The following is a 15,373-nucleotide window of genomic DNA, read 5'->3' on the forward strand; positions in this document are numbered from 1 at the left end:
TGAAAAGCAAGGTTTTCATGGTTTCAAGCTGCTGCATGCATGCAACAGAATAGGATACAGGCCTAATATAGGATATAAAGCTGGGTGGATGACACTAAAGGCTCATTCATAGTCTGGATTTTCGGTGGTGAGGTGACCACTGCTCTGGTGGTGAGGTGACCACCGCTCCGGTGGTGAGGTGACCACCGGAGCTGAAATAACGTTGAGCGGTGGTGAGTAAAAACAGAGAGAAGGGCTGGGGCCGTGGCGGTGGTTAGCTCTTCACCGCGGCTCGTGACGTCATGTTGTAGTTCGGTGGTCACCTCACCACAGACTATGAATGAGCCTTTAACATTAAGTTGCACTATTACACTGTAGTTCATGTTTTATTGCACTGCAGTTAAGGCATCGCCAATGGATTAGATTGATTAATATTATATTACATACAAGTATGGATTAAAAATGTATAATACATGATATAAGTCAATAGCTGCTTCACATCTGGGGCATTTTATTATTTCAAGACTGTATAATATTGAATTTATGTAGTTTGATGACTATTTTATGCAGCAATTTTTTGTACAAATCTTTACATTGTATTTCTGTACCTGTATTAAGTTAGAGTGTAACTGGTTTTCAATTTCAATTTCAACTTTCAGCAGGACATGGACTAGACTGAATTTGACTAAACTTGCACTCTACTAGTGCAGTCTAGAAGCAGAACTAAAGCCTGATTTATACTTATAGTTGCGCACCATGTATTGCTCATCAAAAACAGCAGATCTACAAACTCACAGATCTACAGCTCAGCTTGTAGATCTGCTATTTTCGATGCACAGCACAATGCGAAACTAAGTACAAATCACCCTGGGCAGCTTCAGCAAGAGCTCACCTGCACCAGCACATTCACTTCAGCTAGTCAAGAGCTCACCTGCACCAGCACATTCACTTCAGCTAGTCAAGAGCTTCAGCTAGTCAAGAGCTCACCTGCACCAGCACATTCACTTCAGCTAGTCAAGGCACGACACGTGACACTGGCGGAGGACTCAGCAGGAGGTACTTTTATAGGGGGAACCTCCGAATCCTGGTTAGTCGATGCTGCCGCTTTGGGCCAACTCTTGGCAATCAGGACATGTGTAAGTCAACTCGTGTGCATTTTGACCCATCCAGACTGTCCCATTGGCGTCGGACTCTTGGGCCTTAAGAGAGCGACAAACCATGGCACAGTAGCTACTGCCCTCGGCAGCAGGAGAGGCATGAAGAAGGCAAAAATAAATAAACAAACTTAAACAAAAACAATGACAGGCAGATGGCTATAGATGGATGGATGTACTGCACAATGGAACGGAACAGATGGAATGGTTTGATCCAAAAATAAATAGTTTGGGTTGATGATGGGGGGGGAGGAGGACGATAATAGAGGAGAGTAAACTCACCAAGCTAGGTATATCATAGACACTACGAAAATGAGGAGCACGAAGGCTCCTGCTGCTACACCGTACACCCACATCTTCAGCTTTCCATCTGTGAAGGAGGAGGCTCGTCAGTCGGGCTGCCTGTTCACATAATATGGCACTAACAACCATTAAGGGCTCAAGCAATTCCCTCTGTGAAGGGGAAGCTCATCAGTGCTCATATTTAAGTCTACAGTATATACTTTTCCGTAACAAGGCGTTGTGCACCGAAAATAGGTGATACAGGCTCATAATGCATCACACCACAATGCGCTGTGAGCTTGTAGATCGCCTATTTTCAGTTGCTGACACCACCGTACGACAGAGTATAGAGAACTGAAGCATTATGGCAATAAGAACCATTAAAGGCTTAAACAATTCATTCTGTGCAAGCTGCTGAAGACGCCTACACATTGACACATTGAAGTGCTTCTTTTCCCCCCTTCTTTGAAATCTCCCTGCAATATTGATGCAAAAAAGAAGCATCATTTGGAAGATTTAACGATTCAAGGATTACAAGATGGCGCCCGGTGTCTCTGGAAGTTCCCGCTCCTCCTGACAAATGCTGCACATTTCAGGATTTGTGACAGCCTCAATCTGTTCAGATCTCTTGGATCGTAAACGTTCCTCAAGCGTTACGTCGCTGTCATGCACCATTGAGCAGAATGCACGGCGCAGATGCCTATTGAAATGTTAATATGCCAGAAGCAGCTTCAGATTAGGACACATACGGATATATTACTGTACATGCGTCTGAATAGCTTAGTTAGTAGTGGTCTTTCCAGCTGGATCCAGCACAACATTACTGGCTTTGATGTGTCAGCTTTTCTTTCTTCTTTTCTTTTCATGCACTTGCAATTACAGGGACCAATTTAGACCTGGAACACAGGTGACAGCAATTAAGAACAGTACCTGCTCTCTCATGAGTACCTCTCATTATAATTTATACCACTTTTATTAACCAACCACTCAAACCTCTAGACTTAGTAAATTGGACCCGAGTTGGCTCCAGACTCTCTACACCACATCTCTTGGCCTGAATTAGCTGACGCGGTGTGAGCTGGTAGATCAGCTATTTTTGTCTCCACCAGGCCAAAGGTGTGTGTGTGTGTGTGTGTGTGTGTGTGTGTGTGTGTGTGTGTGTGTGTGTGTGTGTGTGTGTGTGTGTGTGTGTGTGTGTGTGTGTGTGTGTGTGTGTGTGAGTCCGTGTGTGTGTGTGTGTGTCCGTCCGTCTGTGTACAGCTAATCTACGGCACATTGGCCTATTATAGGCAGCGCTACCAGGAGGCCACAACCTGACCTGCCCTGGTGGAGACCTGTGCCCCGAAGGGCACTTTTTCTAGTTGGCTACTGGTTCTCCCAGAATATGCATGCTGGAGTGGATAAATTAAATTGTTCTCTAACATAAAGCCTGACTTAAAGGGAAATTTCACTTAAAAAAATATATTTTGTTCATTTTATCATCTACCCAGGTTCATGTGAACACCACAGACAGTTTTTAAGTTGCTCGTTTTAGTATTTAGATATTTGATATAATTTTTTCTGTCCCGCCCCCTTCCTATACAAACCCATTCCACTTTAACCATGATAGATTCATCAAAAACACACACAAAAAATCTGGTGACTGATATTGTCCTTCTAATACATGAGGGGACATGTTTTTCAATTACTTTTTTTATTTCGTTTTTTTGAAAATAATGAGGTAGAGGAGGAGACCGAAGGAGACTAAAACATCAAACAAAATGATTAAAATGTAATAAATAAAGTAAATAAGTAAAATAGTAAAAATACACAATCTATCATGGTTAATATGGAGTTTGAAATTAGTTTGTAGGATGGAGACAGGGCAGCTAAGATGAATATCAAATATATAAATACTGAATCAAGCAACTTAAAAAAAACTGTCTGGGGTGTTCACATAAATTACCAAAAGGTTTTTGAAAGTGAAATATTCTTTTAATTTATGAATGTTGGTACCTGTAATGAGTAATGAGGATTCAAATGAAACACAATCATGGTGTCTACTATCTAGAGCTCTGACCTGGTCCATAGGGCTGCAGGTACCAGGTGCGTCCTGTGCGTCCAGGCTGGATGGTGCTGGGCAGAGTGGGGTTAATGGCACGACTGGTTTTCACGTCAGCTTTCTTGTCGCCGGCCGTGGGGATCTCAAGGACCGGGATGGGGGCACACTGGACCAGCTGCCCGATAGGGGACAACACCTCTGTGTAGCCCTCCTCGCACATGCATATACTGGCCTGCAGAGAGCAGTGGAGAGTTACATTTGAAACGAGTCCTGGGTGATGAGAATCCGTTTTTGGAGTCATACTTATGATTCCAAAAACACATGGTTGTTAGTTTGAATCTCTGCACCAACTGGTGAACTTGGAGTGAATAAAGCGAATTAATAACGTTCATTTCTTTTCAAAATAGTTACAAGCCATTGAGCAAGCTCCAGTGCCTTCAGTGGAACTGCCCAGGGGAGAAATGTGGTTGTACAAGGCAGTTCTTTGTTTTTCTTTTCAGATCTGCATGTTTGTAATGCTTCCAGCATATCAGATTATATATGTTTTTTTTAAACAGAGTCTAGCTAACTAAATTGATTCAGAACTGTCACTACTGCTATATCAGAATTCTATCAACCGTTCAGTTCATACAACATACAATATAGTTTTTGTATGCAGGAAACTTAATGTTCAGTTCATGTAAATTAAGGTGAATATGTGAAATTATGGACATTGTGATTTGTTGTCTGGTGAAATTGCATTATTAAAGCTAGAAAGGGGTACAACTTCCTCAAGACTTAACATGATAGTCAGCCAATGATGCCTTGATTTGTATGGATAATGATTCTAGTACTTTAAAGTGGCTAGTGGCTTTAAGAACTTAAGTCTGATTATCTTCATCATACGATGGCGTTTCATGCATTGCGGAAATCTACAAGCTCACAATACGTTGTGATGTGTCATGTTGTGAACTTTTAGATTGACTTTTTCCACACAACACCATGCCTCAAACAATAAATGAATATGGTTAATTGTATACACACAGAAATAAGAGCAGCTCACCTCGGAACAGAAGGACTTCGGCATGAGACATGGAGAGTCACAGGAGCTGTTGTCTACTGAAGGGTTGATGGGGGGACATCCTCCTGACAGTCACAGGTTGTTAAGGAAAGATCAAATATTGATTGATTGATTATTCACAAAAAGGGCATTGAGGTTCACCCTCATTTGCATTTCTGATACATACACAAAAATAATTTAGTAGTTAACCTGTGACATTGAGTCCATCAGAGCGCTGGCACCAGGAGTTGATGCTGCTGGAGTTTGGGTGCTGGCTGCTCATCCATTTGTATTCATAACACTCACCACCTATAGAGGAAAGGTCCACCATAAAGTAACATTATGCCCAAAGCATTGTACAGTACAACAGGTGCATTTATTTTTTAACATGGGTGGTCACAGTCTGACAGACACTGCGGGAAACACACAGCCACACCACTGGACTGTGGAAATACATTTTCACAAATATATACAGTATATTCTATGAAAGGTGCTAGTTTCCATGGTACAGTATAGTGTCCCATGTGGGCGTTTTATTTTATTTTATATATATATATATATAAAAGGAAAATGAAGAATGATCTATGACTCACTATCACAGGCAGCACTGCTGATACAGTACATAGCTACACTCCAGTTGCTTACTGAGGGCTATGACGAATGCCCAGGTCATACATTCCATCACATACATACGTACCATGTTCCTATCACAGCAAGGTCGCTCAGAGTGACAGATGAGCGTGTGGTCGCACTTAAGAATCAACCTTAGGGTTGATAACAGTTATCAGCTCAAGAGGTGATATCAGCAATCATCCTTTTAGTGCCTTTATCACTTACATTCCCACAGCACAAATGAAGGCTGTTGAGGTGATAACAGTGTAATAGTATGTAGTAAGTGTGTACTACTACTGGTACACTGTATGTTTACCAGTAGTACACATACAGTACATCCATGTACGTATGTGGATTAGTGCCGTTCAGGATGTTGGTGAAGGATTAATTGCTCTCATAGATTATCAATATCAACTGCTCTACATAGAGCTGTCTAGTTGTTTTAATCCTCAGTAAGAGCTTTCGCTTAATGACTCATTATCAAAGCTATTATGGCTTTATCAATATCTACCATCAGAGCAGTAAATGACCAGATTTCCTTAGGGAGCCCCGTGTAACCAATCACGGCCCGTGCTGCTCAGCTAAGCGAAAATGAACAATTTAACCTTGAACAAAAGAGAGATCTGTTTTCTGTGGTGCTGGGTAACAGTATCAGCACTTCAATCGATAACACAGCTCGGTCTCTATTGTAGCGATGGTGATATCGTCTATGGGACTGGAACTCATTTACCATTCTGTTCTTTATTCTCCACTTTTTCTCTGCCGCTCACTGTGGCGTAGCCTAGTTCTGCATGTTGTAGTGTTTTTGCACTTCTCACTCAGTCGCTCACTTCAGTCTCCTCTTCTTTGCTACTGTCACATTGCCATCCTAGGCTTGTATTTCTGAACCATTTCAAACAAATTCACTTCTTCCTCATATTTCTACTTCCGTGCACACACGCACACGCACACGCACATGCACACACGTTTCCTTTCTTCCTCCCTCTCCCCTCTCACATCTTTCCTCCTTCCCCTCTCTTCCTCCACCCCTCTCTCCTCTTGCCCGGGCCTGAGTGATGTCGTGAAACGAGGTCAGGCCAAAGAACACTGCTCTGGGGCTATAGGAGGAGGAGGAGGAGGGGGCGTTTGCTCTGCAGACTGAGCCCACGGCCGTGATGAGCTTCAGTGTTGGTGATTCACAAGCATCCTCATTGTAATGTGTGATTAGAACAGGTACATGTGGCACCGTGGACCAATACAGTATACAGTATGAGAACTTTAGGGTGTGTGTGTGTGTGTGTGTGTGTGTGTGTGTGTGTGTGTGTGTGTGTGTGTGTGTGTGTGTGTGTGTGTGTGTGTGTGTGTGTGTGTGTGTGTGTGTGTGTGTGTGTGTGCGTGCGTGTGTGTGTGTGTGTGTGTGTGTGTGTGTGCGAAATGGGGCAGGCAGGCTGTTACACTGTGCTGAAATTACACTCAAGAAATCCTTTCACAGAGTGCCAATTCACTTGGTTGTGTGACAGAAAACATGGACACAGCAAAATACTCTGCCAATTTCTCTCTCCTTACCAAGTTTTGGACAGCATGTTGCCTTTATCAGATTATACAGCACCAGTTTTATACCAGGTAGTTTAAACAAAGCCACCGTTTGTTCTGTTTGTCAAGTGATGTTTGTGAAGTGAAGCGGACAACTTCTTAAAAACCACACTTACTAGAACAGGGCTGAGGCTCCCAGGCCTGATCGGGACACAGCTGCAGGTTTTCTGGTTCCTGGGCCATGACGGCTCGCGAGCGCACCTGGACCGAGCCAAAGTCCACACCAGCCCCCTTGACACACATGCTCACACATGGGCTCCAGTCTGACCACTCCATCAAGTAGCATTCTCCTGTTGGGGGAGGGGCAGGGGGCATATTTTGCATCAAATTTTTGTTTCTGGGGTACACCGCTCCACTGAAGATGCACAATGGCCTAAAAGTACAAAACTGCATGCAGTTCAGCTTGACATTGCAGAACTGTTGCACTAAGCACTTTAGCAATGGTCTTTGTTGCTTGGTAAAAAAAAAAGAAAAAAAAGCATGCATGCTCAGCAAACCTTTTGGGATGCAACCAATTTGTATTACATTTCACACAACATATGTGATGGGAGAAACGCATCGAGGGCCTTAGGTGGGGAAAAGCGGTTTCAGTGAAAGAGGGCTGTCATGCCATGGGTTACAGCTGGCCACAGCTGGACGCTACAGCTTACTGGACAGAGGGAGAAACGTGTGTGGGTTAAAGTGAGCATGCGCTCATAGCAATCTGCCAAACTTCCCATGCTGTCGTCCTCCTCCCCCATCTCACAGAAAGTAGTGTGTGCTTTTACACTCGCTATGTAGCAAAATGCTTTAATATTTTCTCATCTCGGGGAGTTTAATTCCTACATTCCTAATTCCCAAATGAAAAAACTGTCTTGCAAAAATGATTGCAAAAAATTAAAAATTAATTATAGTGTGAAATATTGAATGAACATTGAACAATTCTTTTTAATTTATTTTAGACTAATTTGTGAAGAATTTATGATGTGAATTTGTGGTCCTGGGATTAGCAGCACTCAATGGTAAAATGCTTTAATATTTTCTCATCTCTGAGTATAATTCCTAAATGAAAAATGTGACAACTGCAAAAAATGAAAATCTAATTATACTGTGAGATATTGAACGATGAACAAATAATAATAAAATAAAAATAATATGTATCTATTACTACACTGTGCTTAACATTCAGGACAGGTCAGTTAAATCCTAGAAAGTGGTTCCTGGTCTCGCTGAACACTGGTCTAGATTATGCAATCTGTAGTTTCACACACGGCTCACTTTAATGCACAATATTAACAATGCTGATCTGCTTCTGTTCAGCCATTATTATACAACTAAATTATGTAGTATTATTATTATTGGAAAATAAAAATAAAAACAACAACATATATCCTTTTTAAATGTATTACACAAACATAACATATCACCCAACTAGTAAAAGGTACACAAATTATACAAAATGTCTGACCCGTATTTTGTGGCACTGAGTTGCGTCTTAAGGCTTAAAATGCTTAAAAGCATGTTTCTGACCCGTCTACTCCCCTTATCTACATCTTCCTTTTATGACTATATATTTAAGAATTGAAATAAATGAGGGGTCAACTTCATACACCTTATTCCTCCCCAAAGGTGGAATTGGGTTGGTCACCCATGCATACTATAAAAGACAGATAACATAAATTCATTACACACAAACTGCTGAGCAGCGAGCCATTGGCAAGAAAAGCTCCACTGCAATATCCCTGCAGTACACCAGCAAATAAAAATTAACACGCAAATACACAGCCAACAACTGGTCAACCTAGAGGTGTGTGTGCATAGTGTAGTTAAGCCTGTTCATAGCCCTCTGGAGGACAAATGTGCAGACAGAATGACATACTGTACATTTACGGTACATACTGTACTTAAAGAGATACAAAACATCAAACAACCTCAATCAAGTTGTTTTGCATTGCTTCATGGCCCAACTAATAACCTAAACATTCAATACAAATCCACATATATTATGTAGATCATTGTACATTTATTATGACATGTTTATGACAACGTTATGGCTGAATGCACAAATTACTTTATAATTTTAACTAGCTACTGAAGTTAACTGAACATACTTTTTAGGCTATTTTCTATTCCATATGGAAACTAAAGTGGTGTCAAACTTCAGCCTGGTTCTTTTCTCCACGACTGTTTAAGGGGTCAGATTGAATGCTGATTATACAGACTACTGTTTTAATTAGTTTATCGATTGTCCACCTGTGCTTTCCCAGCATATACCACAGCATAAAATAGAACACCGGACAAAATAGTCTGATAGAGGACATTTAAGAGTTTCCTATACTGACATCAAAGGACTTCCAGTTCCAAGTCCAACTCAACATGACTGGTAAGTCTATTTTATGGAAAGACCATATTGCAATTGCAAACATATTTTGTATGCACAGAGTAAAATATATGAAATAGCCTATGAAACGTGTTCATAGAATATGATGAGACACTAAGAAGCTGTTTCCACTGGGCAGTGGGCCCACTCATTACCCATGACTCCTGCAGTAGTAAAGGAAAACTTAAAGCAGCCAGTGTATAAAGTACTGTGTATACAGTATATATTTATTGATAGACTGTACTGTACTGTACATTACATTCATTCAGAGATCCATTCCACAATTTTGTTTAACTTTTTCTCTTTCCTGTACCTCTCTTGTGTTTCACCCTTGCTGCTGTTGGTGCTACAATCTATGCTGTTGCATTGTCTGAAGGAAGCCAAACAAAAATAAGTTGTACTCTTCTGTACCTGTACACAGTTGTAACAATAAAGTACAACCTGAATTTCCCTCCAGAGATCAATATATATCTTATACTGTACAGGCGAGTGCGTGTGCACGCACACAGGCACACACACACACACACACAGGCACACACACAGCACAGTATATTACAGTACTGCATGTCTTTATTTGTTTTATTATCCATAGTTTCTATTTAACATCAGAAACATGGACCTCTATGGAGGCCTCCCGCAGCTCACGGACAAGGTGAGAGAAGGATGAGGCTGGCAGGGCACTGTGTGTCAGGCACCTGGAAATGGTAGCCAACAAGTTGACACTGTGGGAGCCAACCCAAGGCGCAGCTAGGAGGGGAAGACTCAAGACACCACCTACATAGACACACTGCAGCGTGACAGCGGAGCTAGCAACACGGCAGACCGTGCAAGACCCTGATGATGAGGAATGAGTGGAGGGCAGAGATCCACGAGTCCCGAGTTGGTATTGTCTCTCTAGTACACACTCTAATATTGCATGTTTTATTTAATTGTTGTGTATTTGAAGTTGTGCAAACATAAAAATGTAATTAAAATATAAAATGAAACCTCCAGTACATAAAAAGAGCATCTGTTGATAAAGCAACACCACGTACAGTAACACATGACTAGTGGCTAAGAGTCCACCAACTACTGTACCTGGGCAGGGCAGAACGCAGCTCTCCTTCAGTATGATCTGCTCGTCTCCGTTGACCACCATCTCCAGGTTGCTACACAGCTCCTCGTCCACCTGGCTGCCCTCACCCTCTCCGGAGCCGTCTGACACAAAGCAGGACAGGTTCCTGTAGCGCTGGCCATGTCCACACACTACGTTCTGGAGAGAGCAACACAGCAGAGGTGAGTGTTGAATTGTAAACACTGACCAGATACTGGAAACATTAGATGTTTCCAGTATCTGGTTAGTTGACAATACAATTGTATAATTGTAGTAGTAGTTAACCACAAAAACCCTGGCAACTTGTATTGCATCGTGAGCTTGTTTATTGACGGATAACATGATGGTGTAGACGGGAGGGAAGAAAGGAGGTGGGTGGCCAAGTATAGAACCTTGGGGTACTCTGGTCAACTAAGTATATAATAGAGGTTAAGTGGTTAAAACTCAATAAGCAAATTAAATAAGCATGCATACCTTCTAATAATTTATGAAATTTGGATTTACAATTGAGGGCCACTATGCTTCTAGGTTTCTTTTGCCTGTATGGCATGTGTGCAATTTCATACCTTGACAAATGAGTATAGATTATTGTACCTCCACTCTGCACTCGGACCAGGGGCTATACTGCCAACGGTAGCAGGGCCTGACAGGACAGGGTTTCCACTGTTCCATCTGAAGAGGACAGGGACGTCCGTCCCCCTGAGACGCTTGAACCACCAACCTCTGCCTCCACATCCTCCCTGGACCGAACAGACAGGAGGTGACAAGTGTTATCCTTATGTCTGCCAAGATATGATAGATGATGTGCTTGACTTAAACAAAGAAGGCTTCATACAGTACTGCTCAGTCCCAGAGCCATATTGATTGATTCTTGTTGCTTTGACTTCTCCTTCTTGACTATGCCAAGAGGCCTGAAACTATTAACCATTAACCATTTAATTTGTTCTAAATCTATCACAGTGCAAAATGAACAAAACAACAGACAAACAATAGAATAAAAAAATACAGCAAACTCTCACACCTCTAAGCTTTTAGTTTCTGTCATATTATCATCTCCACTACCCACCTTCAGTGCCTTTTTAGCCAGTATTCAACTCTTATCTGATTCCCTGTGATTTAATGATAGTACTGCAAAGGGTTTCACACAAGCCTATGGGACAGACACAACCGTAGTGACAATTAAAGAAACCATCTTGATTCTACATTCTTTACCAATTGCCTAACCCTCTTATCTAAAACGACACGACAGGTTGCAATTGCTTTTAGCTAAATAGGTACTGAATGCGACAGGGCGCACATGGAGCACTCACTGTTTAGTTTGCGCTCTGCTGAAAAAAGATTTTCAGAAGGTAGCATATCTACAAGCTCACAACGGATCGCATCACGACACATTGTGAGCTTGTAGATCGGCTATTTTCAAATGGCCGAAATGTATATCGGGCTGAAGTGGTTAATGTATGTTTTGTTTTGTAATAATAATCAAAATACACAAAGTAACTAGTAGTAACTAAATGTTTCAAATACTTGTAGTAATGTAAAAGTATTTTGCCTCTGAGATGTAGTGGAGTAAAATAATTGAAAACTGGAAATACTCCACTAAAGTAAAAAAAAAAAAACATCAAAATTGTAGGCTACTTTAATTATTTCCACCACTGAGATTGGTCTTCTTAATTTCACGCTCTATCTACCTGAATGTCTTGCATTGTCAATCCCTGTACCTTCCAGTCCACAGGTCTGTGAACACTCAGACCAGGCCGACCATTCTGAGAGCTGACAGTTGACGGGACATTCCACCACACAGGAGATATTCATCTGCCACTTCTTTTCCAGATTTAACTACAGAGGAAATGGAGAAGAATCCATCATTATCGTATCATTTACAATTCCGGTCTCTTCAGACAAACCCCATTACAGCTCTGAACCGTCAAATGTGTTGGAACTCAGCGTGACATTTGGAATTTTGGATACTACAACTCCCAGAAGCCTTTGTTCTGATAGGGGGCATGTGGTTCTAGGCAGCATCAGGCTGGTCTACTGGGATACCAGGGCTCTTTTGAAAGCTGTTCAGACGCATTGTGTAATTGTGAATAAGCCAGACGATGAAGAGGGCCATGGGTTAAATAGCAGTGGGGAAGACTCTCTGCCACAGCCTGCCGGATACAATTACACAATATGAATGAATAAAATGCCTGACCCAATCCACTGACAGCATTGTCTGTGTGGGAACACTTGTGAATATTTCATATTCCTGCAGGCGTAATAGTACTATGAATACAGTAATGAGTGACGTGATTAAGTCTATACGGAGGTTTCTGTCAGAAAGACTAAGATGGAAGAGGAAGAAGGAAATAAATAAAGTAAAATAAGTAAAGGGGACAGACAGAAAGTTAACTAATTCTTCATAATAATGAACTGAACATGAAAAATGTGACACATCATTATAGTTCTGTTGTGGGTGACATTCAGTGACATAATTGTAAGTAAATACTGTAAGTAAGAGACAGACAGACAGACAGACGGCTCAGGGGTAGAGTGGTTGGATGGTAACTGCAAGGTTGCCAGTTCGAACCCGGGCTCCCCCAAGGTTAGTGTCGAAGTGTCCTTGAGCAAGACACTTCTTCTTATCGTGTCCACAATACAGTTAGTTACAATACACGCTAGATGTGGTTCAGCCACAGCTGAACACATTGCTGTCCCTTTTCGTTGAACTCTGCCAAGTCCGATGCTGTGCAGGGATGTTCCAGCAGGGGGCATGTGAGGAGGTGCTGCATGGTCTGCGGCTCAGTGTCACAGTCACACACAATGTCCTCGTCATCAGAAAAACCCCATTTTACGAGAGTGGCTTTTGCTCGCCCAACACCAGATCTTAATCTATTAAGGCATTTCCACTCTGCGTAGGTTGAGTCTGCTCCAGGGGGTAGTGCCTCGCTAGCCTTTAACTCCATCGTTGTAGCTGGTGGGAGATTTCCAGTCCTTTCTTCCCACTGAGTGACTCTCTCACTACTTATGCTCGGTGTTCCGAGCAGAGGGATGCTATTCAGGAAACTTTTCCTGGGTTTAAGACGGCTTTTGGCTGGCACATGGCCGAAGAGAGGGTGTCTTTCGTCGGTAGACTGTTGTAGCCGCCCTTTTGTGCTTGCTGCATTCCGTCGTATCTCTGGTGGGGCTATGCCTGCCAGGATGTACAAACGGTCTGTGGGTGTAGGTTTCAGACAGCCTGTGATAAGGCGGCAGCTAGCATTAAGGGCGGGGTCCACCTTCTTGGCATGGGCAGATCGCTCCCACACTGGGCAGGCATACTCGGCAGCTGAGTAGCAGAGCGCTAGTGCGGTTGACTTAATAGTCTGTGGGTTAGCACCCCAGGTTGTGCCAGTGAGCTTGCGGATTATGTTGTTCCTCGCACTCACTTTACACTTGGTGTTCTCTGTGTGGGTCTTAAAAGAGAGACATCTATCCAGGGTTACCCCTAGGTAGACAGGGTGCTCACAGTGTTCAAGGGGGGTCCTGACCAGCTGACCTTCAGTTGGCGCTTGGCTTCACGATTTCGCAGGTGGAAGGCACACACCTGAGTCTTAGATGGGTTTGCACGTAGGTGGTTCTCTTCATAGTAGGGTGTTAGCTCTGCCAGAGCATTGGAGAGTCTGTCTTCCACAACTTTGAAGTCAGTGGCTTGTGCAGCTATGCCGAGATCGTCTGCATAGATGTAGCGCTGAGTGTCTGCACTTTTTGGTTGGTCGTTGGTGTAGATGTTAAAGAGAAGTGGTGCAAGCACACTTCCCTGTGGAAGGCCATTCTTGAGTCTTCGCCACCTGCTTTTCTTTCCTCCTAGTTCAACAAAGAATTGCCTGTTTACAAGCATGCTTTCAATCAGCTCTGTCAGACAGATGTCTCTTGTGGTCTCCAGGATCTTGCTGAGGAGGCGTCTGTGGTTGACTGTGTCATAGGCAGCTGAGAGGTCGACAAACACCACACCAGTTACCATCCCTTCCTCATAACCGTCTTCGATGTACTGGGTAAGGTTGAGTACTTGGCTAGTTGTCGACTTGCCAGGGCGGAAACCTGCTTGTTCAGGGATGAGGTGTTTGTCAACAAAGGAGCCAATTCTGTTGAGGATCAGACGTTCAAAGAGCTTGTAGGTGTGGCTCAAAAGTGAGATTGGTCTGAAGTTCTTGGGAGCGGATGGATCTTTCCCCGGTTTCAGCAGTGCTATAATGTGGGCTTTTTTCCAGAGCTTGTGTGTTGATAAGCACTCATTGTAGAGCTGTAGAAGCCACGTCTTTGCCTTGAGACCGAAGTGCTTGATCTGTTCTGTTGCGATGTTATCCAGTCCAATTGCCTTTCCTGGTTTGAGCTCTTCCATGGTAAGCTGTCTTGTAAAAGCAGGGTCCTCGGTGTATTGCTTGCGGTTCAGCTTGGTCTTTTTCCCTCTCTTTCTACTCTTTCCATTTTCGAGCAATTGGTTGGCAACTTGGTTGGCAGTGACTTTTGGGTGCTGAGGAGCTGCTTTAGGATCGCCCCGTAGCTTGTGATTAAGTGTCCATGCTTTCTTGCTGTTTTTTGACATGTCTGTGGACTCAATAAGAGCGTTCCAGGTCTTGCTTCGCTCTTCGGCAATGCTTTCCATCACCTTCTCACCTTGGACAGTTGTTTCATCTGAGAAGGGATCTGCTTCAAACATGCTGACGTAGTTGTCATAGAGTCCTGCACAGTCTTTTGAAAGTCCCGGTATATATTCAACTCTACAGCCTCGTGGGATGTATTTCCGAGCAGTTTTCAGCACCAGGTTAGCAAATTGATCGTAGCTCTTGCTAACTGGTATTATATTTCCGATCTTCTCTTCCAGCCCATTGGTGAAGCAAGACACTGAACCCCTAATTGCTCCTGATGTGCTGGTTGGTGCCTTGCATGGTTTCTTCTGCCATTGGTGTATGAATGTGTGTGTGAATGGGTGAATGTAATGCACAATCTCTGTAAAGTGCCTTGGATAAAGGCGCTATATAAATGCACCATTTACCATTTACAGAGATCCAGGACTTACTTCCTCACAGAACTTGAGGTCAACAGACTTGCCATCACTGCGAACACAGTCCAGCATCCTGGTCTTCACACCATTCCCACACACAGCGTTAGGGCTCAGCTGACACGTACTCCAGTCTGAGAGGAAACAACACGGTGACATTGTGACACTATCGCCCACAGATCTGAGCAATCAGCAGTAACAGCTGACACGTTCAGAGTCTCT

At 43.0% G+C, this 15,373-nt stretch overlaps 1 protein-coding gene across 1 annotated transcript in view; it reads right to left on the reverse strand.

Annotated features, from left to right (window-relative positions):
• LOC310855430 (thrombospondin type-1 domain-containing protein 7A-like) overlaps window positions 1–15,373 on the reverse strand; it is a 130,350-nt gene that overhangs the window by 4,218 nt on the left and 110,759 nt on the right. Inside the window, exons 20-28 of the mRNA XM_083760435.1 lie at window positions 15,170–15,285; window positions 11,850–11,967; window positions 10,726–10,871; window positions 10,116–10,290; window positions 6,796–6,969; window positions 4,706–4,804; window positions 4,499–4,581; window positions 3,475–3,688; window positions 1,416–1,503 (exon numbers count right to left, since the gene is read on the reverse strand). Coding sequence (XP_083616561.1) covers window positions 1,416–1,503; window positions 3,475–3,688; window positions 4,499–4,581; window positions 4,706–4,804; window positions 6,796–6,969; window positions 10,116–10,290; window positions 10,726–10,871; window positions 11,850–11,967; window positions 15,170–15,285 — 1,213 coding nt within the window. The remainder of the gene's footprint in view (window positions 1–1,415; window positions 1,504–3,474; window positions 3,689–4,498; window positions 4,582–4,705; window positions 4,805–6,795; window positions 6,970–10,115; window positions 10,291–10,725; window positions 10,872–11,849; window positions 11,968–15,169; window positions 15,286–15,373) is intronic.

The sequence above is a fragment of the Protomyctophum parallelum genome (assembly GCF_964188405.1).
Source record: "Protomyctophum parallelum genome assembly, chromosome: 3".
NCBI classification, from domain to species: domain Eukaryota; kingdom Metazoa; phylum Chordata; class Actinopteri; order Myctophiformes; family Myctophidae; genus Protomyctophum; species Protomyctophum parallelum.